Source organism: Protopterus annectens, chromosome 17.part0, assembly GCF_019279795.1.
Source record: "Protopterus annectens isolate FY-2018-M chromosome 17.part0, PAN1.0, whole genome shotgun sequence".
Classification (NCBI taxonomy): domain Eukaryota; kingdom Metazoa; phylum Chordata; order Ceratodontiformes; family Protopteridae; genus Protopterus; species Protopterus annectens.
The window spans coordinates 150,893,185-150,920,065 of record NC_056751.1 but is presented as its reverse complement, the minus strand read 5'-3'; the positions used below and the strand labels follow the sequence as shown (position 1 = coordinate 150,920,065).

The window sequence follows — 26,881 nt, the reverse complement described above, 5'->3', positions numbered from 1 at the left end:
GCAAAGCAACAGCTAAGCAATGGACAAGGGTCATACCTCTCAACTGTACACCTTTTCGAAGAATGACAATTTTGCCTCACACATTTGGTCTGTTCGTCAAATCTATGTTTTTTTGGGCAAATCGCAGTGGACTGAAGTCACTAAAAATGATCAAATAATGACATTTGAGTTACAGCTTCCTAAGTATACAAGAGCAATTTTAAAATCCTTTGATTTTTTGGGCTTTTGTGGACATAGCTATCTGCTGGCAGACAGATTCTGTGAAAACTTCTCTCCTGTCCCCACATGTATCCCCATCACCTGTCCCCAACCTTGGATCTCTAAAGAATAGGTCATAAATGCCCTCTCCATGGCCAGAAAAGTACAGCTATGTACACTTCCCATAAATGTAGATGTTAAGTGTATTCACTGTTGCAGTCATTACATTTGGGTTATCTGCCTGCAGGTAGCCCTCAGCCGGCCTGTTATCTGCCTGCAGGTAGCCCTCAGCCAGCCTGAATATCAAAGTATTAGATTCCTGCGTCGGATGAGGTCTTCTATGACGTCAGGTCATCTGGTGTATAAAACATGCAGCAGATGCCATTACATCAGTTTCTTAAACCCAGATGTCAGGTACCCCCAAAATGGGAAGCAAATATATATATATATGTTACACCTCCATCAAAAAGCAAATACACCAGAAAGCTTGAAACAAGGAGGATAGGTAGAGCCAAGAGAAGTCAGGGGGTAACCAAGACTGCAACAGTGAGTACACATCTACATTTATGGCCATTTATGGTAAGTGCACACAACTGTACTATGTTCCTGTTTCACTGTTGCAGTCATCACACTTTGGTAGATTCCCAAAGCTAAGGAAGGGAGGAGAAAGTTAGAGAGCAATAGGACCATCTATTAAAACCTGCAATACTGTAGTGGCAAAACCAGCTCTGGATTTAGAAAAAAATAGACATGTGGTAATGCTTGAAGGTATGAACACAGCTCCAAGGCAGCAGCTTCTAGGACGTCCCTGGTAGCGACCCCTCTTGAGAAAGGCTGTAGAGGTAGATGCAGCCCTGGTGGAATGTGATCTTATCCCCTGTGGGGGTAGGTTTTCCATGGTGCTTATAGCAGAAATTAATGCAAATGGGCTATCCATTTAGAAATGGTTGGCTTTGAAATGGCCTTCCCCTCTGCCCCTACAGCAAAGCCAACTAGCAGCTGTTGAGATTTTGAGAGGCTTAGTCCTGTCCAAATAAAATGTAAATTGTCTGTGCATGTCCATAGTGCAGAATTCGTTACGTTTTGTAGAATTGGAAAAACGGTAGGCAAATGAATGGACTGATTTAGGGCCATACTAGACACCACCTTTGGCATAAAAGGATTGGTCTGGAGGGAAACCCTGTCTGCATGGAAGATGGACTCCACTGCCATGAGGGCCTGTAATTCAGACACTCTTCTTGCTGACGTTATGGCTAGAAGGAAGGCTGTTTTCCAAGAAAGGAATTTCAACTCTGCAGTTGCAGCCGGTTCAAAGGGAGGGAGAGCGAGCTTTTCCAATACAAAGTTAAGGTCCCAGGCTGGAGTAGGGGCTCACCTGGGGGGGGGGTCTTAATTTTTAGCCCCTCCGAGGAATTGCTTTAACAGGGGGAAGAGAGAGAGAGAGAGAGAGAGAGAGAGATTATAATGTGCTGAAATTGCAGAGGCACGAGTTTTAAATTGACAAGGAGGATAGGCCCTTATGGAGCATTTGTTAAGTACTGAAAAATAGGAAAAACTGGGCACAGTAGTGCCCATACCCTGGGTCTGGCTCCAGGAACAGTATCTTTTCCACTTTTCAGCATAGGATTTTCTAGTACCAGATTTCCTTGCTTCCAGAATGACCTCTAGCACCTGCTTACTGTGGGATGTTATTGGAGAGCTCAAGGAATTAGCCAGGCTGCAAGGTTCAGGGTTTGAAGCAGAGGGTGCTGAATCTGGCCCGCTTGCTGGACAGCAGGGAAGGTGTCAGAGGTAGGTGCCATGGATCCAGCATTATCAAGGTGCGCAAGAGGGGGTATCAGTGCTGGCAAGGCCAGTCTGGTGCAATAAGAATTGTCCTTGGTTTGTCCTGCTTGATCTTTAGCAGAACTTGGAGAGAAGAGGCAGAGGGGGAAGGCATAGAGAGGCTTTTCCTGGGTAAAAGGACAGGGCATCCACTTTCCAAGCTTGACTGTGGGGAGTCCTTGTGCAGAATTTGTCCAACTGGTAGTTCTTGAGGGGGGGGGGGCAGGGCAAACAGGTCCATCTCTCGAGTCCCCCATTTGTTCAAGAGGTTGAATATTTTTGGTTCCAGTTTCCATTCATGTGGGTCCCATGAGGTTTCTGCTTAGGTCGCCTGCCAGTGAATTTAGTTTGCCTGGCAGGAAGAGAGCCTGAAGGTTCACTTGGTAGCTCAAGGCTGTGTTCCACAGAGCCATGGCTAGTCTGCAGAGAGGGTACGAGTGGGTTATCCCCAGCTTGTTCATGTACCACAACTGTGGTGTTCTGTTTTAACACATAATTGTCCTAAAAGGATGTGGTCCTTGAAGGCTGTCAGGGACTTCTGTACAGATAACCTTTTTTGGTGGATATGTAGCTTCAGACTCTGGTTCCATTTGCCCTGAATGCACTGCCCTGCCAAGTGTGCCCCCATGCATAGTCTGATGCTTCTGTAATCAGGGTTTGGGTGATGGGGTAGACTGAAAGGGAGACCCTTGTTGAGGTGACAGGCCTCTGCCCACCAAAAGAACTCTTTACACAAGGAATTATAGGAACCATTGATTCCAAGTCCTGAGAATGTTGACACCATAGGCTTTTTATATACCACTGTAGTTTTATACATTTTTACATACCACTGTATGTTCCTCGCATGCAGACTTGCATATGGAATTAGTAGAATGCAAGAGGCCATGAAGCTTAGGGCTTTCAAAATTTTCCTTGCAGATGGTGAGTCTTTGTGGCCAGTAGCTTTAAGTAGGCTGTCAAATGAACTTGTTTCTCTGGCGTGAGGCAAGTCATCTGGGAAGTTGTGTTCAAGCTTGCTCCCAGGAATACAATCTGTTGGCAGGGTACCAGACGAGATTTCTTTTCATTTATGGTGTACCCAGCGAGGTTAGAAGTTTGGTTACAAATGCCAGATGTTTTAATAGCATGTCCTGGCTTTCTGCCTGAATTCGACAACTGTCCAGGTATGGGTATATTTGGATATTTCTCTGCCTGCAAAATGCAATGACTGGAGCCAGACACTTTGTGAATACCCAGACGCAGTAGATAAGCCAAAGGGAAGTGCAGAGAACAGATAGTGCATGGCGCCTGCTCTGAAGCATAGGTATTTCCTGCAAGATTCTCTTACTGGAATTGCAGGTAAGCTTCAAGTCTAAGGTTGCCAACCAGGCATCTCTGCCTAGAATAGGAAGCAGCTGTATTCTCTTACTGGAATTGCAGGTAAGCTTCAAGTCTAAGGTTGCCAACCAGGCATCTCTGCCTAGAATAGAAAGCAGCTGTATTCTCTTACTGGAATTGCAGGTAAGCTTCAAGTCTAAGGTTGCCAACCAGGCATCTCTGCCTAGAATAGGAAGCAGCTGTTGAAGTGTTAGCATTTTGAATTTTGGGATTACCAAAAAGGTGTTTAGAGTGGTCCAGGATAGGACGCCAGGAGCAGTCTTTTCTGGGTACCAGGAACAGTAGAGTAAAAACCTTGTCCCCTTTCTTCTGGTGGGACAGGTTGAACAGCACCGATACTTGAGAGAGAACCTGCCGTTGAGCCTCTGCCCACTGAGTTGAGGGTAGGTCTGGACAACAGTTTGCGGTTGGTAAGGTGTGGAAGTGGAATCTGTATCCTTGGAAACTATATTTTAAACCCAAATTGTTCTGGGTAACTACTTCAGTTTTTTTGCATGCAGTGCGAGCTTTCCTCCCAAGGGAGCAGGCGGTTGAGCAGGGCTTGGAAGGGTTAAGATTAACTCAGTGACATTTTTTTCCATATGGGGTGTCTTACTACTTCCAGCTTTGGAAGTGGAACCCCCCCACACTGCTTAGGCCTGTGTGTAGCCTGAGACTGTAACCTAGGTGGTCTGCTGTTCCTGGGTTTGGACTGAAGGCCTGGAAGAGACTGGAAAGGACCAATTCTTAGAAGGCCAAAGCCTACTAAATCTGGGAGGCTGTACTTGCAGGAAATCTTTAACAGTTTGCATAGATTTAGCTTTTTCCTCCATCTTAAGGATGACTTCTGCTTTGTTGCCAAACAGGCGGTCTTGGTTTAAGGGAGCATCCAGTAATTTAGGTTTTAACATGATCTGGCACGTTTTGCTCCTTAAGCCAAGCATGCATTCCAAGTACAGACCCAGTGACAGTAGCCCTGCAAGATGCCTCTAGAGTCATAACCAGACTGCAAAGTATGTTTACCAACACGTTCAGCAGAAAGCATTAAATCCTGTAATTCTTTATGTACAGCACAGTCAGGAATAATCATTTTCTGTTTTAGTCCCATAATATGCTGCCAATACGTTAACATATGAAACTGTCAATTTAAGGCCCTAATGGCCAAAGTAGCAGAAGTGTATACCTCCTTACCCAATCTGTCCAAGGCCCTGGAATCTCTATCAGAGGGGGTAGGGTTTTTGGCAGCAGTAGCTTTAATGCCCTTTGGTCTTTGGGAAATGGTCTCTGGATCTGCAGTAGGATTCTTGAAGAGGAACTGGAGTCTCAGGTACTCTAATACCAGTCAGGCTTTCTGGGAGCTGGAGGTAGTGTCTGGGGCCAGGCTAAATTCAAAAAGGCATCAATGTCCAGAACAGGAGGGATAGCTAAAGGCCTGTGTGGAGGGAGGAGTAAGAATTCCCTAAGCCTTTTTGGAGTCAGAGTAATCCTGGCTTGCCTAGCAGAAATGCTCCCTAAGAGTGTGCAAGGTTTCACCAAAAGAAAAATCTTCTTGTGGGGAAGCAGAGGGAATGGAATCCGCTGCATCAGAATCCGCATAGGTAGATTATGGTAATCAGAAGAAACAGAAATTTCAGAATCCTGATCAGAAGAATCAGAAGGAAAATCAGTTCTAGATCTGAGAGGTGGAAGGCTGGCTTCCCCTAATTAAAGTAATAAGGTCTTCAGCCATTCTAAGCATTTGTTCTTTAGGCATATGTGCCTGACCATGCAGTTTGGGCATCTGTTTTCTAAGTGTGGGTCAAGTTTTAAGCCTTGATGAAAATGATGGCGGTTTAAAATGCAAATCTGTAGGCCCGAATACACCCTCAGAAGCTGGTGCCTGCACAGCGGCATACCATACTCCGAATGAGTCTCAGTAGAGGCCTACGAATCTGAAGTAGTGGGCATCAGGGGCTGCAAAACCACATCACCAGCAAACTGGTGACTAGCTTTCTTTTCCTTACTTTTTTTCAGAATATCGGTAGTCCGATACAGAAGACATTTCTGGATAGTTATACAGAGTGAGTGAGTGAATAAATAAATAAATATACACACACACACACACACACACACACACACACACACACACACACACACACACACACACTACTTGCTAACTGCTTCAGGCACCATGTGGCAAGAAAGGCTGATGTAATGGCGTCTGCTGCATGTTTTATACCCACAACTTGACATTATGGAAGAAGAGACAGCATCCGACGCAGGAATCAGACATTCAGGTCAGCCGAGGTCTACCTGCAGGCAGATAACAGTGAAACACAAAGATCACAGCATCTATGGGACCCCAACAACATCCCAAGCTTCTCCTACATGGGGGGTCCAACATTATTAGCACCACCACTGGGTACTAGTCAGTTATCTAAGCACGTACCAGCTGAACGGAAAAACAGCCAGTTATTCTCTTGCACAAAGGTGGTGCTTCCACTGACCCCAGGAACTACAGATTTAGTCTGACTAGCTTATTTGCAAGGTCATGAACAGTCACTTGAAATCACTGTCACTTTATTCTGTTTCAGACAGGCTATTCAAGGTGATACCTGCCTTGCATACAAGGCAATCTGACCCCGCTTTATTGTGAATGATGCATATCCTAAGTCACAGTACACAGGTTACTCGCTCTAAAGACTTCAACCTGGTATGTGACACTGAAGCCTGCTGGGACAGACTTCTCCCAGAGGTTACCACACCCTTGGAACAGACTCCCAGAAAATTATTGTAAAGAAATAAAACACGAGTGAGAAGAGATTTTGCCAACAAGGCCAACTTCAACTAGGGTTGCAGAGAATAGGCAAGAGGGGGTTGGAATTGATTGGAGAAAACAGGCAAAGGAACCAAGGTACTGTGACCAAATAAACAGAAAGTAACAGAATGGGAAAATGGTTAATAACTCTTTGGACTGCAGGCTACAGAGACTACATTCCCTATCAAAAGGAAGGCCGTCAGACAGGGAAGGAGAAACAGGGGGAATCCCTCAGCAAAAGACCAACCCTGGTAGAGTTTGTGGAAAGAATCTATAATAGAAGCTGCTGTTAAAAAGGGGGGGATAATTAGTTCAGCATATAAAATACTACACAACTATAGAAATCTGAAGTGGTTAGAAAGGATTGGAGAGACTGGACAAGCAATTCACAAAGAAACATGCATGGCTCCCAAACATGCAAAGTCTAGAAAATTAAGGATCTTGCATGCGGGGGGGGGGGGGGGGGCAAAAAAGCCACCACTGCAGACTGGTGAATTTGACTCGAGATGCCCATTCCATCCATCTAGACCTCTTTGAAGCTATCAAGATTCAACCCCTTTTCCTGATACTGGGCGACTAACTATCCAAACAGACTGAAAGAACTACTCATACCAGAACACAAGCCCAGAGATTTCCTCGATTTTGTCAATGCAAACGCCTTGAACAGCTAGTCTATAACCCCCACAAGAGGTTATAATACCTTGGACTTGGTATTGACCATCAGTTACCACTACAGAATCCCTACAGTATCATCCTCCCTGGTGAGATCCGACCATAAAGCGGTCACATTCGAAGTCATCATCGCCCTCTAGCCCACCCCCCCGCTAAAGTAAAACAAAAACATTTCTCCAAAGCTGATTACAACCTCCTGAGGAACAGCATAAACAGCTTCACAGCCCCCATCCCCCTCTGTAGGAACTGGTACCAATGCCCAAAACTACACCAAAGTACTAAACAAGCATTTAGAGATGCATGGAATCACGAATACCCAAACAGGACAAAATCATCCTCCGCAAGGAAGAGTAAACTTCTCTGGTGGACATCTGCAATAAACTCACAAAAAGGAAAAAAATGGTTGTCCATGACCAAGAAGGAGCAGGTGCCCAACTTAGCCTGAGCAAGCAAATAAGAGCACTAGTGAAATCCTCCAAACAGAGCCCAAATTGGCCACATCTACTAGAAAATCATAAGGCCTTCACAAATGTCCGCAATCTCAAAGGAAGCAGCCAAATCTGCTCAGAAATGGTGGTCAAGGACACCACATAACAAATGCCACTGATCTAGCCAACTTGCTGGCTGAAAGGTTCAGCGAAATCCTCGCTGCCCCCCCATCAGTAAATCAGGACATCCACAGTTTTTGCCCCCCCCCATATCTAGGGAACAGATCACTGCTCTCAAAAGAAAACAGCCTCCATGGGGACGTGATGACATCCCAGGCTGCAACCTACATGAACTCAGGCAGGAACTTGCAGCACCATTAGGCGCCCCATTCAACCAAAGCTCGAGTACCATCTTTGTTCCAGCTGAGTGGAGGACAACCACAGTCATCCCTCTGCACAAAGGTGGAGCATCCACCAATCCAGGGAATTATAGACACATCAGCCTAACTAGCCTATTGGGAAGGCCATGGATAACAAGGACACTGGCAACCTCCAAACACACTATCCCACAGTTTGGCTTAGTCAAGGGGAGGTCATGTCTTAAATTTGATAGACTTTTCTTTGAGATAATCACCAAAGCCACGGATGAGGGGAAGAAGGTGCACACCACCTACCTTTACCTGGCCAAAGCCTTCAACACTACTCCCCACTCAGGCTTAACAGATACTCCCTCTCAACTAGGCAACAATCCATGTGTTACCAGACCGGTAGCAAATTGGCTCACGAACAGAACCCACCTAGTCAAAATAGGGGAAGCCACCTCAAGCAGACCTGTAACAAGCATGTACCCCAGGGATCAGTCTTTGGGCCTCTTACTTGGGAAACCAGTGGACTATGGCTGACCAAGTTCGCAGATGAACACCAAATCTTCTAATGAAGCGAAAACAAAGAATAAAAAAAAAAAAAAAAAACGTGGAAGCACATGAACACAAAGATCCCAACAACTAAGCGCTTTCACCATAAAAATGACTTCAAGTTCGCAGAAAAGCTGGGCACGGTTATCAATTGCCCTAGTGATGTGGACATCCTCCAAGAGGGTCTCACCCAAACAAATGACTGGTGCCAGAAACCGCCTCAAGCTATCAAAAAAATGCATCATCCCCTTTGGGGAAGAGTGATGTCCCCACAAATGATCACATTAACAACGTCCTAAGCATACTATCAGTTGTAAGGGATTTGGGCACCCATGTTAATAGTAACCCGACTTGACTACCATGTTGCTTCTGGTGTACAGAAAGCCTTCTACACAGTCCACCTCTTAAGTAGGGGCATCTCATCCAGAAACAAGAAGTTCACAATATCCCTGTACTCTTCCCTTACAATTGCCCATTACTGAATAAAATGCCTCTTTCAGCATGTACCTCACAGAGCACATGCAGTAGCTGGAGACCAGAGGTTCCTCACCAAGAAAATCCATGACCTCAAACATACATCATAGAGGGACAAGACTTTTGGCCTCAGTTTCATACAGACTCCTTGGAGGTGGACCTCTGTCTGGCACACAAAGCACTCTCAGACCTCACCTTGCTAGGACTGCAGCATATCCGCAAGTCAAGCTCCACTCGAGTAACCCACACCCATGACCTCAATCTAGACTGTATCTCATTATCCCTTTTTAAGTGCAACTTGGACAGTTGGATGGGCAACAGAAGCACCTTTGGGATTCCACCAGTATCCCTACTGGACGGGGGTATTGGGTGCCGACTTGTTTAACCAAGGGCTAAAAACTCTTGGCTAGACTTAAGGGCTTCAGTGCCAATAGCCTGGTAATTTCCTATGATCCTACACACAGCAGAAGCAGAAAGCTACAAGTGGAAATGGATTACTAAAACGGGGGAAAACTCAAGAAATAAGAGATTGGGATTTTGGACACAGATCATTAAGAAAAATATAGCATTCTGTATGGTATCAAAAAAATATTGCAAGAACTAAGCCAATACATTCATGGAGAAAAGATTTTGCCAACAGGGCAGATTTCAATCAAGGGTGCAGAGAATACACAAGAGGGAGTTAGAATTTCCTGGAGAAAACTGGCAAAGAAACCAAGGCACTGGGAGCAAATAAGTAGAAACACTAATAGGAAAAGGTCAAAACTCTCTGGAGATCATATCAAAAGGAAGGACGTCAGAGTACAGGCAAAGAGGAACTGGATCCTCGGCAAAAGAGCAGCACTGGTAGTGTTTTTAGTAGAATCTATAACAGAAGCTGCTGTTAAAAAGGGATAATTAATATAGCATATAAAACAGTACATAACTACAGGAATCAGAGGTTAGAAAGGATGCATTTGCAAGGAGACTGGATAAGCAGCTCAAAGAAAGAATGGCAGGAGAGGGCCTACATATATGGCTCCCAAACATGCAAAGTAGAGAAGACTTAGGATCATTTTTTTTTTTGGAGGGGGGGGGGTGGCAAGTGGACAAAGGCCACCACTGCAGACTGGTGAATTGGCACCAAATAATTGGGACATGCCTCAAAAAATAGAAGTTATGTTCTTACCATAACGTTCCATATTAGTTGTCTTCTTCTCGCCTTCTTTCTTGCTGGATGGGTTCGGAGCCGACCTCGGCTCCGACTCGGCCACTCTAAAGCTCGAGAGTTGGTTCCACCGGCTCGAGGCTCCCCTTATATCCCACAATGCTAGGCGAGAATTACCTCAGATCTCGTTTGTGAGCTAGGCCCAGCTAATAATATAACCAGAAAAACTGGAAAAGAATCCACCTCTATAAACAAGGGGAAGAAGAAAGGTGACCTGAAGCCTGATCTAGGAAAATATGCACAGCAGAGCATATACCTATAGCAAAGAGGTGGTAGAAAGAGAGGTCACAATCAAACTCCTCTAGGTCTGTCCAGGCCAGGGGGAAGGAGGGTGGGACGCAAGAAAGAAGGCAAGAAGACAACTAACATGGAACGTTATGGTAAGAACATAACTTCTATATGTTAAGTTGTCTATCTCGCCTTCATTCTTGCTGGATGGGACCGCGTCCCTAGCACCTTGTCCCGGGTGGCCTAACGGAACAGACTCTTGAGAACAGTGGAACCAAAGTTAGCTCTATGCCTAGAAGCTAAATCCAACTTATGAGAAATGAAAGTGTGAGGAGTAGCCCAAGTAGCCGCTGCACAAATGGTGTCAATAGGCAGTCTGTCTTGGAAGGCTATAGAAGTAGCCAAAGCTCTGGTGGAATGGGCTTTAGGTTTGTTAGGCAGCTTTTGGTGTCTAATTTCATAAACAAGGGAAATCAGAGATGTTAGCCATCTAGATAATGATACCTTTGAAACTGAAAGTCCCTTTCTGCCTTCTGCATAGGAGACAAACAGCTGGTCAGATTTTCTGAATTGTTTGGTTCTATCCAAATAGTACCTTAACTGACTATGAACATCTAGCCAGTGCAATTTTTGTTCAGACCTATTGGAATATTCTGGAAAAAACACAGGGAGGTCAATGCTTTGATTTAGGTTAGACGCCGAGGCTCTTAGGCAAAAAAGACGGGTTGGTTCGTAAAGATACCCTGTCCTTATGGAACAGATAAGGAGGTCGACAGCTGAGTGCATGAAGTTCTGAAACTCTTCTAGCTGAAGTAATAGCTACCAGAAAGAGTCTTCCATGATAGGAATTTTAAAGAACAGGAGGCTGCAGGTTCGAAAGGGGGAAGAATCAAAGAACTAAGAACTAAATTTAGGTCCCAAGGAGGAGGAGGATTTCTTATAGGAGGTCTGAGTAGAAACACTCCTTTCAAAAAGGCTTTGCAAAGCTTGTGGGACATTATGGCAGACTCTGAAATACCCACATGAAAATTAGAAATAGATGCCAGTTGAACTTTAAGAGTAGAAGGAGATGAACCTGCATGGAAGAGTTCAGCTAGAAAATCAAGGACCATTTGAATGGAAGCAGTGAAAGGATCTATGTGCCTTCCTTGAGCCCAATAGGCGAAACGTTTCCACTTACTCAAATAAATCTTTCTAGTGGAAGATTTATGGAAGCTATCAAAATATCTCGAACAGAGTGAGATATTTGAGGAAGCCTGGCTAAGGTTGGAATTGGAGGAACCAAGCAGTGAGGTTCAGAGAGGGAAGGGAGCGATGAAACTGACCCGACTGATGGATCAAAAGATCTGGAACTAGGTCCAGATGCCAAGGTCGCTCCAACAGAAAATGATGCAGAAAGGGGAACCAAACCTGTCGAGGCCAGTAAGGAGCAATGAGGATCAACGAGGCCTTCTGAGCGATCGCTTTCTGCATCACTTGAGAGATTAGTGGGAAGGGAGGAAATGCATACAGAAGTCCCCGGGGCCAAACTTGGACTAGAGCCGCCTCTGCTGGGCTGGCCTGGTAAAGGGAATAGGGTGAAATAATCTCTGCACTTGCTGTTTTGGGGAGTAGCAAAAAGGTCGCAGCAAGGCTGACCCCACTTGAGAAAAATTTCTCTCACAACAGAGTCTTTCAGAGACCACTCGTGAGGCATGAGGATAGCTCTGCTCAATTTGTCCGCGATTTGATTGGACTTCCCGGGGATGTGCGTTGCTATAAGAAACCGCTGAGAAGAAATCGCCCATTGCCACAGTCTGAGTGCTTCTCGACACAGGGGGTAGGACCTGGTTCCGCCTTGTTTGTTGATATACCACACTACGGACATATTGTCCGTCTGGATTGCTATCGTTCCCAAGGGAAGAGAGTCTTGAAGGGCTTGCAACGCTAAAAGCACTGCTCTCATCTCTAGAACATTTATGCGCAAGTGACATTCTTCTGGTTGCCATGTGCCCTGGACAGTTCTGCCCTGATAATGCCCCCCCCACCCGATCAGGGAGGCGTCCGTTGTCAGTGTAGCAACCGGAGGGGGAGGAACAAAGGGTCTTCCCACTAAGGGCTGAGGGGAAGACATTCACCACAGAAGATGGTTCCTGCATATTTGCGTGATCATAATGGTGTGGGACATCTGAAGTTGCTGGTATGACCATTGTGTGAAGAGCATCCATTGAAGGATTCTCATGTGGAATCTGGCTAACGGAAGCAAAGGAATGGCAGCCGCCATAATCCCCAATACTTTCAGAACTAACCTGGCTTTGACTCTGTTGCTGCTGAAGATGAGCGAGACCAGTTTTTGTATGTCTGTTATTCTCTGATCTGTTAGCCTCGCAGACATGTTGACTGTGTCTAGAATTGCGCCTATGAAGGTAATAACACGACAAGGCGGCAAAACAGACTTTTCGCAATTTATTGAAATGCCTAAATTTTGATAAATGCGAAAGGCGTAGTCCCTGGCCAATAGCAGAAGATGCTTGGTGGGAGCTGTGAGGAGCCAGTCGTCCAAATATGGAAAAACCTGGAATCCTTGACTTCTCCGGTGAGAAGCTACCACTGCCATGCATTTGGTAAACACCCGGGGGGCAGTGGTGAGACCAAAGGGCAGGGCCCTGAATTGAAAATGACTGGTTCCCAGCCTGAAGCGGAGGAATCTTCTGGAGCGTCTGTTCATTTTTATGTGATAGTACGCATCCTGAAGGTCTATAGAGCACATCCAGTTTCCTTTTCCCAATAGGGGAAGGATGGACTGCAGCGTGACCATCCGAAATCTTGTTTTCTTGACTGACTTGTTCAAGATACTGAGATCCAAAATCGGTCTCCAGTCCCCTGTTTTCTTTGGAACTAAAAAGAACCTTGAGTAGATTCCGGATCCTTGCTGGTCTGCTGGAACTGGCTGAATTGCTCTTTTTGCAAGCAGCTTTGAAATTTCTAAAGCCGCAAGATCCCTTTGAGCGGGTGGAACATCTGGAAGGGATTTTTTTGATTGGTTTGGAATGCGAAGAAAGGGAATGGAATAGCCTTCGGAAATGGACTGTACCCATTTGTCTTGAGTCAGGGATAGCCAGGCTTCTGGGTACAGTGACAATCTTCCCCAGACTGCCTCCGAAGGTGGGCAGTCGGGCAACACCTCAGGGATGCTGAAAGGGCTTATCAGAGAAGGCTTCTCGATTGCCCTGGTTCTGCGGACCCCCCCTGCCTCTAGGGCGACGTCTACCATTGTTGTTCCCGCTTCTGCCGGGGAACCGACTCTGTGCGTCCGGTGAAGACCCTTGAGATTGTTTGCGGAACCACATTTTCCCACTTTTCTGACCTTTGGGGTAAGGCCTAGAAGGAGTAGAAAAAACGGACTCCGACGGCAGAAAGAGTCTTGCCATCTGTCTCGCACCTAGTCAAGGTTTCTTTCACTTGAGAACCAAAAAGAGATGATCCATCGAATGGGGAATTGGTGAATGACGTTTTAAAGGGGTCCGCAAAGTTGCATAGCCGCATCCAGGCATGCCTACGTAAGGCCACACCTGTCCCTGCGGCCCTGCTCGCTCCATCAGCCGCATAACAGAGGAGGCGCATGGAGGAGTTGGCTATGGAGTTCAGGGTAGCCAGCTGAGCGTTCATCTTGTCTTGAAAACCCGCAGCCGTAGGATCCTTCAACATGTCACTCGCTTCTTTGATCAAGTCCCTTTGAAGACTAGTAAAATGGCATAGATAGTTCAGCGAACGCATTGCAAATGTCGCCGACGAGAACATCCGCTTCCCGTACCTGTCCATGGACCTAGATTCCAAGTTAGGTGGATGGACAGGCACTGAAGGATCAGCTAGTTCCTTCTTAGTGGCAGCAGCAACCACCATAGCATCCACAGAAACTCCTTTTGTCAGAAACTGTTTATCTGCTGGAGCTGTAATGAATTGAGGGTCTCCTGGGAGTGGGGGCCACTGAATCAGGAGCCATCCATGCCTTTTTCGCTACCACCTGCATGAGGGGGTCAAAGAGGGGAGACACCCAGGAGGTGGAAGGACGAGAGCCAAACGCCTCAAGGTACACAGATTCATCCTCCGAAGGGTTGAGGGCTGGCCAATTTCCCCTCTGCTTAAGGATTTCTAGAATGTCTGCAAATGAGACATCTTCAGAAGGGGAACGGGGGGAACCCTCGGAATCCTCTAAATCTGTGTCAGAGGTGACTGACTCAGGTGAGTCTATGTGTTTCCTCTTACACTTTCTCTTCCGAGGGGGCTCTTCTGCCAAATCAGGAGAGGCCTCGGAAGAGGATGAGATCCCCACAGGGGATTTCTGAGGAGCTGGCTCTCTGCGGTCCGGGATGAGGGAGTGAGTCGACTTGACCTGAGGCACAAGGGGGCGGACGGAGCCGACTGTGGGTAGAACCAGGTTCTAACACACCGCATGACCTCGAACGCACCCCTGTCAGGCAGAGCCAGAGGTCCCCGCCCGAAAAGCTAAAAACCTCCCTCGGCACCGACAGTGATGGCTCCGAGGCCGATGTCGGAGCCGAACTCACCAGCGCCGAAGCTCTGAGAGGGAGAGCGGGGTCGGACAAGGGTCCGATGCCACTCACCCCCTCGGAGCCGACGAGGGAAGTCCGGCGCCGTGATTCTTCCAAGGAAGAAATCGGAGCTGATGATGGAGCCGAAGACAATTGTATCGGCTCCGACGCTACCACAGTCTCGGTTCCGAAACGCCTGCCCGAGCTCAACGGAGTCAGAGGAGGAACATATTGAGGGACAGGGGCAGGCATCGACTGATGAGTCGGGCTCTGAAGCATTTGGGCCAGTGCCTCGGACTTAAGAAGTCGACTCACTACCCTCTGAAGGTCATGGTCCGACAGCCTCGATGACCGAGGAGTGAGATCTATGGCTCCGTTCAGACAGCAGAGGAGATGCTGGAGCCGAATGAACGGAGCCAAGGGATGGTGACCTAGACCTCTTCCTAGATGTCGGTTCCGAAGGTCTGGTCGGAGCAGACACGAGAATTTCTAAAACCTCGGCTCCGGCCGGAGCCGAGGAAACCACAGAAACTGTAGACTGAGACTCATCGGCTCCAGCCGGAGCCGATGTAGACGGAGGTTTCGTAGCCTTAGGTCTCGGCTCAGTAGCTGGAGCAGAGGACCTAGAAGCCTTGGAGGGCTTTCCCGAAGAGACAGTAAGGGAACCCTCAGGCTTGAGTAAACCTCTCAGTATCAGTTTGTTTTTTCTTTCCTGCAGGACCCTGGGGCTGAAGCCGTGGCATACAGCACAGTAGTCCTGCAGGTGCAAAGGCCCCAGGCAGTAGACACAAGAAGTGTGACCGTCTGTCAGAGACATTTTCTGACAGCACGAGTCACACTTCTTGAAGCCCGAGACCTTTGAGTCTTTAGACATTTTAGGAAAGTGTAATCACACACACCCAGTCAAACACACTGATTACACCCTATCCTGTTTTAAACTCAAAAAATAAAACTACCAAAGTTTTAAATTATGAGAAAAACACACACACACACCACTAGGGGATGGAGGAAGAAGGCCTGAAGGCCCGAGGGAAGAACTTATAAGTTCTTGTGGAGAAAAAAATGGGATTTTAGAGAGAAGGTGGGGAAGATTCCACTAAACTAAGGGAAACAAGTGTTAAAATTAAAATTAAAAGGGGTTTAAGTATACTAACTTTAATCCAAAGTTACTCACCAAGAAGACGGTAGAAAACCAACACCTCGATCGCTGTAGCGGCAAACGAGATCTGGGGTAATTCTCGCCTAGCATTGTGGGATATAAGGGGAGCCTCGAGCCGGTGGAACCAACTCTCGAGCTTTAGAGTGGCCGAGTCGGAGCAGAGGTCGGCTCCGATCCCATCCAGCAAGAATGAAGGCGAGATAAACAACTTAACATCTTCCATTTTCCACAGAGAGACTGTAAACTTAATCAAATCACTTTAATCACAATTCTACGTGCTTGGATTTTTGAAGAGATTAGACAAGTGTGGTCAGCACCCAAGAAGGGAAATGCTCCAATACAGCTATCAGTATGGGAAAGTAGGACACCTTGTCTAAAACTTCAGGTACAACAAAGTTAAGAGGGCATGGTATCTGGGACCTCTGACAGATTTACTATTTACATCCCCTGCTGGACAGATTTACTATTTACATCCTACATACAAAAACAGGTACAAATAAACCTTACCAGGAAATCCAAAATAGGCAGAGATGTTTTTAGCACAGATCTCAGAAGGAAACTGTACCAACATTAATCTACATTTGGACGTGGATATGTATTCCAAGTTTTGACTACTGTGCTGTGTGTACATTTGGCTGGTTAAGCATACTAAAACAGTTCATAAAGTGCATTCTACATCGGACTGGAAAAAAATGAAATATTCCCACCCATAAGTGGATTGTGGAGTGTCTTTCAAAGATTGTGTATGTATGCATGCAGTTATTTTTAAGTTAGTCAGTCATGGTTAGGGTACAGGGATACATTTAGTGATGACTGTTTGTGGGTTAGGGTTAGAACAAGGGTAAGTTATGGAAGAACTGTAATGTTGTACATCAAGTATACAGTAGCACTGTGTGGGGAAAAGGCCTTTGCAGGTGTGTGTAGGGATAGGGGTAGTATGCATGATTAAGGTGAACCAGTGCACGCATGGGGGGGGGGGTCAAAATCCAAGCCACCTGGGTCCTCTAGTATACAGACAGGCTCAGAAACAGGCAATAAGGCTTAAATAAAATGGCCAAGTGGACCTCAATATTTACTGGAAGTATTAAAAGGCCACATTACAAAAAGGATTTAAAACATTCAGCTTACTGAAGTGTACTTAGTATCCACCTTACCAATAATGCCATCAGATATTACTCAAGTATACTTTTGAGAGACGCTGTACAGAATTAGTGCAAAGAAAACAATGCTGAGAATTATTTTACTACAGGAAACATTTAACAGCTCAGTCTTAATTCTGTTGAAAAAAGTAATTACAGTGACTCCTACTTACTGTGCATATCTGGTAGCAGACTGGGTGCTCTCTCACCATGGGTGGTTAGCCACTCTACACCCTGATTGAGACCACCTCTGCTCTGAAAGCAATGACTGGCCCAGTCCCTTCCCCTGTGAGACCACACCCATCCCCCCCTACCACTCCAAGGGCAAACCGCTCTCAAACTTATCACCTGGACTGCGATCATGATTTTATTCTACTATGCCACCAGGCTAGTACACATTCTAGAGTAAGGAGAGTGGACTAGGAAGGCAAGATATTTTGTACAGCTTGCAGTACAGAATAATTTTGGTGGCCTTAGTAGTAATGTGTTTAGGAAGTGCAGGACTAGTGCACAGTGATGTATTCTTCCTGGTCAGATCATCTTATCTTGCAGGTGGGCAGGTTACAGGGACTCGCACACTCAAAAGCTACAATCAAAGTCAGTCTACAGGCATATGAACTTTCCCAAAGCATCTATCAAGGTAGTGTTGAACTTCAAGCACATATAGTTACACCCTGTGAATTAAAGAACCTTAGCATGATAATCCGTCAACTTCCCCAAAACAAAATCAGGTGTGAATCTCTACACAGTCCAATATTCCAACTAAATACAAAGCAGAAGAGTACTTGTGTTCTGCATTTCCAACAATTTACAAAGCCAATAATGTATACTTGTGTGCATATACAAATCACACGTGAACATAATCCATACCTTTCTATGCCAAACTCCGCTGATCCTTCATCGTAGGTACGCTGCTCTCTGAACACAGGTCTCCGTTCAATTCTCTCATTTTTTATTTCTGTGGGTCTGTATTCACTCAAACCTTGCTGTTCTCCCTTTCTAAAGCCACGTTTTTGACCTAATGGAGGTAAGCAAATTCACATCAGCAAAAGCTGCACCTGATTCACAGTGACAAGTGTTCTTATGGAAAGATGGATGCAATGATCATGCTAACTGAAGTGCAAGTCAATATACAACACTCAACTGTCCGATAACCAGAGAAAGAAATATCTCCTTCCCCTTGTACTGTGAGCTCTGAGGACAACCCTGTAAACACTTCTGGCGCAAAGGGGTGGCTACGTATCCTGTCCTTTTAGAACACAAGGAAGGGTCCCTTGCATACAAACTTGCAATTTCAAGACTTATCTGGTTGAAGGCAATGCAGAAGACCCTTAAAAGACCAAACCTGACAGACAGAAGCATCTAGCTTTGTGTGCGTCTGTGTGGGTGGCAGCAAGTTTAAGATGAAATTAGTCTTACAAGAGCACATATCTGAGATTTCAGTTAGACTGTTTCCAGAAGCAGACTGGTACAGAGACTGAAGAAAGTACATTTACAGGGGACCAAGACAACCCTGTCCTGAAGAGATGTCTGGTAGGTGACAGCTAGAAACATGTGATAGTAGGTTCAGTCACCTCAGCATTAATGGGAATACCTTGCCTTGTCGGGGGGGGCTACCGTACCAAGTTTCCTGGCATTTGCTGTGCCAAGTTTCCTGGCATTTGCTGTGTCGATTACTTCAAGAACAATCTTTGTTCGGCATCTACTTCTCAGAAGTACAGGCCAACATGGGAGGTCTTTGGCTGACAAAGTTTGCAGACGACTGCAAACTGGGCGCCATAGTGGAAAGTGCATCGGACACTGATATCCTTCAGAAGGGACTCACGGAAACAGATAGCTGGTGCCAGAGCCATGGCCTGAAGTTAAATGCCAAAAAATGTATAGTCATACCCTTCGGGAAAAACAAGGTAACCCCAAGCTACCATATAGGTGGCAATCCACTAAGCACAGAAGAGGTTATCAGGGACCTGGGGACCCAGGTTGACAGTGGCCTTTCTTTTGACACTCACGTTGCTAAAGTGGTTAGAAAGACCTTCTACATTGCCCACCTGATCATGAAGGGATTCACATCCAGATCTAGTGAGGTCATTGTTCCCCTGTTCACTTATCAGACCAATGATAAGAGTACAATGCCCCATTCGGGATGTATCACGCCCGACATCTGAGAGACCCCAAAAGTTTCTCACCAAAAGGATAAAGGGACTCCAAAATCTGTCATATGCTGCCAGATTGAAGAAACTCCAGCTCTATTCAGTCGCATACCGTCTACTCAGAGGTGACATGTGCCTGACATACAAGGCCATGTCCAACCCGGAATTAATGGACATGCTCCACCTCAAAAAATCCAAATCCACCAAAACCACTAGAGCAAGCGACAAACCTTAGCACGGATATAAATAGGACGTGCTGGAGGGATAGATTTATCACTCAGACTCCCTATGCTGTGGAACAGAGTCCCGGTCCATGTGAGGCAGAGCACCTCGCTGGCTCTGTTAAAGAGAAATCTTGACCTGTGGATGGGAGATCGTAGGTTTACCCCGGGAATCTCTGTGTCACTGCTGGACAGAGGCACAACAAACTAATGGGTACAGTATTTTTTCATATAAGGGGTGGCGTAAGCCACAAAAAGTCCGGCTAGGCTTATAAATGCCTTGGGGAAGATAGCCTAGTATAAACCTATGAACAAGCAAGAACATATGGTTCTTCCCTTGCTATATCAGCAGAACACGTGCCATGAAGAGCATATTTTTTAGCTTCTCCTCCCTGAGCCAAACACCTCCTCTAGTCTTGTCCTGCTTAAAATTGTCTGCTAGACTGTTCAGAGAAGGGAAGTTACTGAGCTGTAACTGCCAGTTCTAGCCTCTGTACCAATCCTCATACACAATCAGCGGAAGAGACAAAACAGCATTCTCCCATTTGTTTATGTACCACATTACTAGGCTACTACCCTTCAGGATTTGCAAGGCTCCATCTTGCCAAATGTGTTTCAATGTTCTAACGTCTGCAACTGAATGCTCTTATGACTAGAACTGCCATCTCACAATCTCTCCGAAGTTTGCGTTTTTCTCGCACTCCCAAATCCCCATCCCAAGGAGCCTGAGATTCACACCCTGGTTCCAATCAACAGGACACTACCAGCTTCAAAATTATTTGCCATATCCACTAGTCAAGTTCCTTTATGCAGAACAGAATGGAAATGTTGGCCTTTTAAGGAATGCGATTGCTGGCAAATTACGTTTAAATTTACCACAACACTAGATTTCAAACAGATCACTTCTGCAGTGGCCTAAACTAGGTGTCTATTTGAAACCTAAATACCTAACCACTGTACAGCTCAGTGACAAAAACAATGGCTAAGATGCCAAAACCAGAACTTTCTAGCCACAGAAAGTAAAGTTGTGCAACATGAATTTACCATAACAGACATCTGGAGGATTACTGTTGCAAAAGGCTTGGCTAAACAGGTTATATCTTGCCAAGGAAAATACATCCAACCACCCCACCTTACAAAGTTTCAAGGCACCCTCAACATGCCCAAACTGTCAAGCAGCTTGAGGTGAGCCGACGAAAAAAAAAAAAAAGACAAGGTTTTGGCACGGATCCCTAAGGAACAAGACAAATGTCAACACTGGCATACAAAAACGAGGGGATGGAGGGTGAGCATTCGAGCATCTACTCTCATGGCAAGTTCAAGATGCAAACCTGTACTACGGCCTTCATACTGCTCACTGCTACAGTAACCTTAGCTACATGGCCAGCTTAACTCACTCACTCCAACTAAGCACTGTAACTTCCAATGGGCAGAGCCCAAGACATTTCACAGAACAAAATTATGTTCTAACAATTCAACCAATTTTCATATCTACGGAACCATAAGGGTTATGAAAGTATAAATGGCAAACCCTACAGCTCTATTTTGACAGTGGTAGCATTGTTTAGGTTTTAAGTCTTAAACTGAATTTTATAACACGCAAACTATTATGTTTGTAATTTGTAAACAACTTGCGATCTCAGCAACAACTTAAGTTGCACACAAACTGTCAGCAGCATTTTATTCATCTAGCAGAGATTTCATGAGGCTAAGGATTTCCGTCTGTGTTGCTTGGTAGTAGAGATATTTAAAAAAAATGTGAGGTACTTGCGTATTATCGCAACCACATTCCAAACAACTCACTGCAGGACACAATGGCCACAAAAAGGATCTGTCCTGTGCAAAGGACAGGTTTCTCCTTACTTTCGTTTTTTTCTCATTCTGGAGGTAGAATACTACGGGTTTAAAATTATTAGTTGGGCACAAAGTTTTAGGGATACTCTGCATCTCAGACTGCCTTTGACCTCAGACTGTTAAAAGCGGAGCCACAAAACAGTACTGAATTGGTAAACCAAAAGCATACCTTGGTAAACCAAAAGCATACCGAGGTGATCTAGCATTACATAAACAGTGTCACTCCTCAGTGTATGACTGATCAGAGATTGCCGGTAGTGGCGCCACACTTTAGACAGGTAATGTAAAGCCCCAGTCACAGGTTTTATTCCCCACAGTCTTCGTATTCCTATAGCCCCAGTAGGTTTTTAAAAATCAGAGCACTACTCAAGGTTCACCCTGTATTTAAAGGTATTACCGTCTTGGTGGGGGGCAAAAATTTTAGTGCTGTGACAGTGTCACAGTCACACCTCAGCTGTAACCACGTCTGGCATGAGTAACTCAGATGTTTATGCAACTCCGATACCTTCTTGCAGAGGTCAGAGCAATCACTAAAACTGTTTTCCATGTCAAGTACCTCACGTCAGGAATAGCGCCCCCCCCCCCCCCAAGAACCTACACCCATTCCTCATTCTGTCGGCCACAGAAGATGTGTTACTGTAAGTCTGTTTCCCCTAAAAAGGCAGATGTATAAAATTCCTCAGTCTTAAAATTTGTATACACTATTACCAAACATGGTCTGCTGCTACTGCTAAGCACTTAATTCCAAATCCTACTCAAAATCAATAGGTACGAGGGGTGTATATTTCTGCAACTTTGGTTTTCACACTGAATTGTCAGGTTCATATGTTAAGCTTGTTCTGACAAATTGTGAACATGCAAGGAATCAACAATTTCTTGTTGGGAAAAGGCATGCTTTAACTTAGTTCTGCTTTTCTCACATGTGATTACTCGTTTGCAGTATAATGTGCGACTACTTCCAGAGCTAAAGGCCACTGGTACTGTTTTAAGGAAGTCTGCCTAACTGCATCCTTAGAACCTTCCAGATGTTAAAAATGACATTTCAATTTCTCCCTTGGATGGAGGTTTATTTTAGTGTTTGGTCCTGCTGCTGCAGAAGTGAAGTGATCAAACATGAGACAAAAGGGCCAAGCCAATCAGGGAAACTCCAGATTTATCACCTCTCCTTTTACGAACTGTTCAAGGGATTTTCCTTTTCATGTTTGGCAGAAAACAGAACAATTTGAACAGAATTGAGGCAAGCACACATTTAAGAAGGTATGGCAAGGAGTTCCAAAAAGTCTAACCCCCAACCCAAGGACAGTCCAACATGTCCGACTAGTCACTCTGGAACCCCTTTTTTTCTAGGGAGTCTTGATCCTTTTTGGCAACAGACTTTCAGACAAATGGGTTCTGAATAGCATTCATCAATATTATACAGATTGCAGTGGGAGGAAATTCCCCCTTTCCAGGTCATGCCTCATGCTCCAGATCACTCTTGTTTCCCATCTACCCAATCACATACTGTCCCAATGACTGATGGAACCACTTCTCCTTCCCAACTGGGGAAGGGTTTTTTTATTAGAGGATGTTCCTAGTACCAAAAGAAAGAAAATACTTGGACCAGTTCTGGAGCTTTTCTAAACCTGTTTGTGATGGTCCCCACAGAGTCACAGATGCCACTTTACAAGCTCTTACCTACTCTTCCATGTTTCCGGGTAACACATCCCTATTCATCCACACTTCAGACGTTTAAGGTTTTGCAGGTAAGGGGTACATTATCAGTTCTCTACTTTAATATTTGTACTTTCCACTGCACCAAGTGTGTTCAACCATGCATTTAGCTCCAGTTACAGCTCATTGCAGGCTACACAGTATCCACATTTTTCATCCAGTTGGAGCTCACTGAAAGCTACGGGGTATCCACATATTTAGAGAACTTAATTTTGCAGGTGCCCCGCCCCCCAGAGTGTGCCTGAAATCCATGTCTTGGAATTCCAGCTTGTGTAATGTCTCCAAGAAAACAGTCAAGTCAGACTCCCTTACACAGGATTGTGTTCCAGGGATGTCAGACACCCCACTTCAAAACTCTTTAAAATAAGGATCCCACTTTCCTGCGGAAGTAATCTGTTTCTAAGATTTTCCACTCCAGACTTGAGTCACTGAGGGAATACCTCAGGTTTTGGGTCTCACAGCATCTAAGGTTGTCAACACCCCTGGCAAAACTCCACACGAGAAAGCTAGCAGCATTGGAAATCTCCTTGGTTCCAGCATAAACCACCTTTACTCTTCAAATCTCAGTGCTGGGGCTAGTCAGTAGTTAACTTTTGGTAGAGACAACAGATGGGGTGACCTGGATTTATGGACCATCTTCCTCCTTGCTACAAAAGGAGTCACCAGACTCTTCGGACTTCGCTGGGGGGAGGGGGAAGGGGGGGGTGTTCCAGAAGGGAGAAAAGTGCAAGGGTGTGGGACACCAGGGACAGAAGCTCATTTTAGGAGATGCTTGCAATGATCAAGGCACTCAACACTACTATTTTTGGCCTCTGGGACCTCTTTCAAAGAGGTTTCAGACAAGACCCCTGTCTTGTGGTAAATCAACTCAAGGGGGAATCAGGTTGTACTCCATTTGCATACTAGCCATGGTAGCTTGGAATATAGCTTCACAGCAGTCTCATTCTGCAGGCACCCTACATTCTATCAGAGCACAACTGTGTGGCAGACAAGCTTAGCAGTACCACGGCAGATCCTCACAGTTGGAATCTAGATCAAAGGAACTTCCAAGATTTGATCAACTAGGGGGAAGTTATTCAAGTAGACCTTTTTTCCCCCTCCTCTTCGAGGGATCAACTGACGAGATGTTCCAGGACAAATCAGATCACTAGTGAAAACCAAAACCAATTATGAATGGAAACTAATCTCCAAAACAAAGGGTATCCACAAAGCCTTCTTCAGTTGTCATGAACCTCCATGGCAAGGCCCAGGTTTGTTCAGAATTAGTTAACTGTACCACTTACATTGATCCGGTTACTTGGTCAACCTGCTAGCAAACCGGTTCAGTGCAAAGTTCACCCCCCCCAAAAGACCCATTCAACATCCCCACCTGTCCCACACCTCACATAGCCATAGATCAGGTGTTAAAGGCCTTATCCAAGGCAAACAGCTTCCACTGGAACAGACAGAATCCCAGACTGCATTATGCACCATCTCCAAGTCTGATCTGTAATGGAGTGCATTATGAACCTCATAAACAAGGACAGAGGCAATCTCCAAGCACTTTACCACATCTAGTTCAGATTTGTCATGGGCAGAGCTTGCCCATTGAACCTGGCTGACTTTGAGAGTCACCAAGGCACAGGATGAGGGCAAGTCAGTACATATAGCTTATGCTGAACTGGCCAAAGCCAGTGACAGAATCCTCCACTCAGGCACCATTGAAAAGCTAACAACTTGGGTACATAGGTTGACAATCTCATTCGCCCATCATGTAGCAACAGTGGTCAGAAAAACCCTTTACTTGGTTCATCTCATAAGTAATGGGATTGCATCCAGTAGGAAGGAGGTTCTCTTTACTCCTCCCGCCATTATGCCAATAATAAAGTACAATGCCCCATTTGGTATGTACCTCTCCAAACACCTGCACCAACTGGAAAGGCCAAAGAAAAACCTCAAAGAAACCATGGCCTCCAACACCCATCCTTTGTGGAAAGGCTCAAAATGACACTACTCAGCATCGTACAGATTGCTCAGATGTGATCTGGGTCTCTCCTACAAGGCAATATTGGACCCTGCCCTACTACAGAAGCTCCACATCCGCAAGTCTAACTCCTCACATATTACCCATTCAAATGGTCTAAATCTAATAAAGGACATTAGCAAAACCTGCTAGACTCAGGGTAGTCTACCATAAGCTGCCCAGTCTCTGGAATACTCCACATAGATGTCACAGTAAGTCACTGACCCTAATCAAGCGCAGCCTTGATGAATAGATGGGAAACCTCAAATTTGTCCCAGGGGCGTCACCTGTGTCCTTCACTGACAGGAGCGTCAGGTGTTTAGAGGTTTATTTTGAGGATAAACTCTTGGCTAGGTTTGTAAGGGTCCCACAGCATTAGCCTAGTAACCTATGATCCTACAGGATAATATACTTCATTGTTCTCCCATTGAAAAACACTGGCATATTCTAGCAATAATCCAAGCCCCCCCCCTCCCACCAAACAGGGTGGAATAAGAAAAAGCTCTCCTCAGTGCCTGAATTAACAGTCAGAAAAGCCCAAAGTCTACCCCTGCATATCCCTGTTCAGATTCAGGAACTTTAATCTTTTCAGTAAAACAGGAGCCCCCTCTTTTACTGAAGAAAGATAACTACCCTGAATTAAAACCATAGACTCTGTTAACTACTCCTGCCTAAAGACAACCGAGCAGGTGCCGCAGAGGATATGGATAACCCCCAGTTCATAGTGGCTGTAGGTGCTACACCATAGGGATCCAGCATAAAAAAATGGTTTGAGATGTAATGAATGACCACTGCAGTCAACCACCTGCGGACAATGCAAATCTCTAGCATACTGTGATGGCGAAGGCCATTTCTTTACTTTCTTTTTCTGGCTGGGAGGAGGCATAACCGTGGGACTGGTAGTTTATTCCATGATCAAACCAAAAATGGTGCCTCCTTCCCCTTGGAAGACAAACTGCAAATGCCATTAAAACCAGCAGTCCACAAAAGTTTTTTTTACATTTCTAAAAATGAATGAACTAAAACGCACACTATGCCAGCCCCACACCAAGGAAGAAAAAAATTATCCATAGAAAAGGTTTTCAGTTAGTGAACACTACTTTTAAATAAACGAGTGCTCTGTTTTAAAAGTACATTAGTCTCTCACTACAGTCCATTAAAAACACAAACATCCCTAGCTTTAAAATAAAAAATTTCCTGAAGAAAAAAAATAAATTTAAGAAATTTAAGAAAATGGAAGGTCCCCCCCCCAGAGAACTTCACACCCAGCAAAGGAAGTCACAAACTTACCAACCTTGAAAAGCCACGGGGCATAATCTTCTGTGGCTTTGCACCCTAATTTGTCTTACTCAGCTCAGCAAGTTAGGGTGGTGTGGAAAGTGCCCCAAAGCTTTGGAAGCAGCTCGGACTTTATATCCTTTGCAAGATACTACTCAGTTAAGGCTACTGCAGCAGTGATAAATGAAGATCGGGGAGACTAGTTCCCCAAGTAGATGTGTGCTAGAAAAAAATTTCCACAACCTGGAAAAAAATAGCAAAACGTTAAGGGGAGGAAAGGATGAAATTACTGCAACAGTGATGTAGACAGACATCTACAGTTTTGGCAAGCTTACACAACTGTACCATGTCACTAATGCAGCAGCTCAAAACTATATGAGGCAAACACTAAAGCTTGGTAAGCAAGGGAGTAGGGGAAATGATCCAAGTCTAACAGGCCCTGCACTGGACCTTAAAGAATCCAGTTAGTAGTGCTTGGTAAAGCTGAACACAAATGACTACGCTGCTACCTCTAAGTAGCATTTCTAAAATTTACATCCTTCCAGAATTCTACAGTGGTGTCCAAAGCCATGGTAGAAGGGGCTTGGACTTTACCTGAAGGTGTCCTTGTTATGGTGATCATAAACAGTAGCAGGACAACCATTTGGAAGTGGTCTGTTTTGATACATGCCGTCGCTTCTGCAGCCCTGAAGGTCTGTTCAACATAGCAGCGGACATTCAGAGCAAGTAAATTCT

General features: G+C 45.3%; 1 protein-coding gene across 2 annotated transcripts in view; it reads right to left on the bottom strand.

The window, feature by feature from the left end:
• The window catches only part of HABP4 (hyaluronan binding protein 4), a 563,622-nt gene that overhangs the window by 504,865 nt on the left and 31,876 nt on the right, over positions 1–26,881 (bottom strand). For both annotated transcript variants that reach the window (XM_044059342.1, XM_044059340.1), the window contains exon 2: positions 17,799–17,946. In XM_044059342.1, coding sequence (XP_043915277.1) covers positions 17,799–17,946 — 148 coding nt within the window. The remainder of the gene's footprint in view (positions 1–17,798; positions 17,947–26,881) is intronic.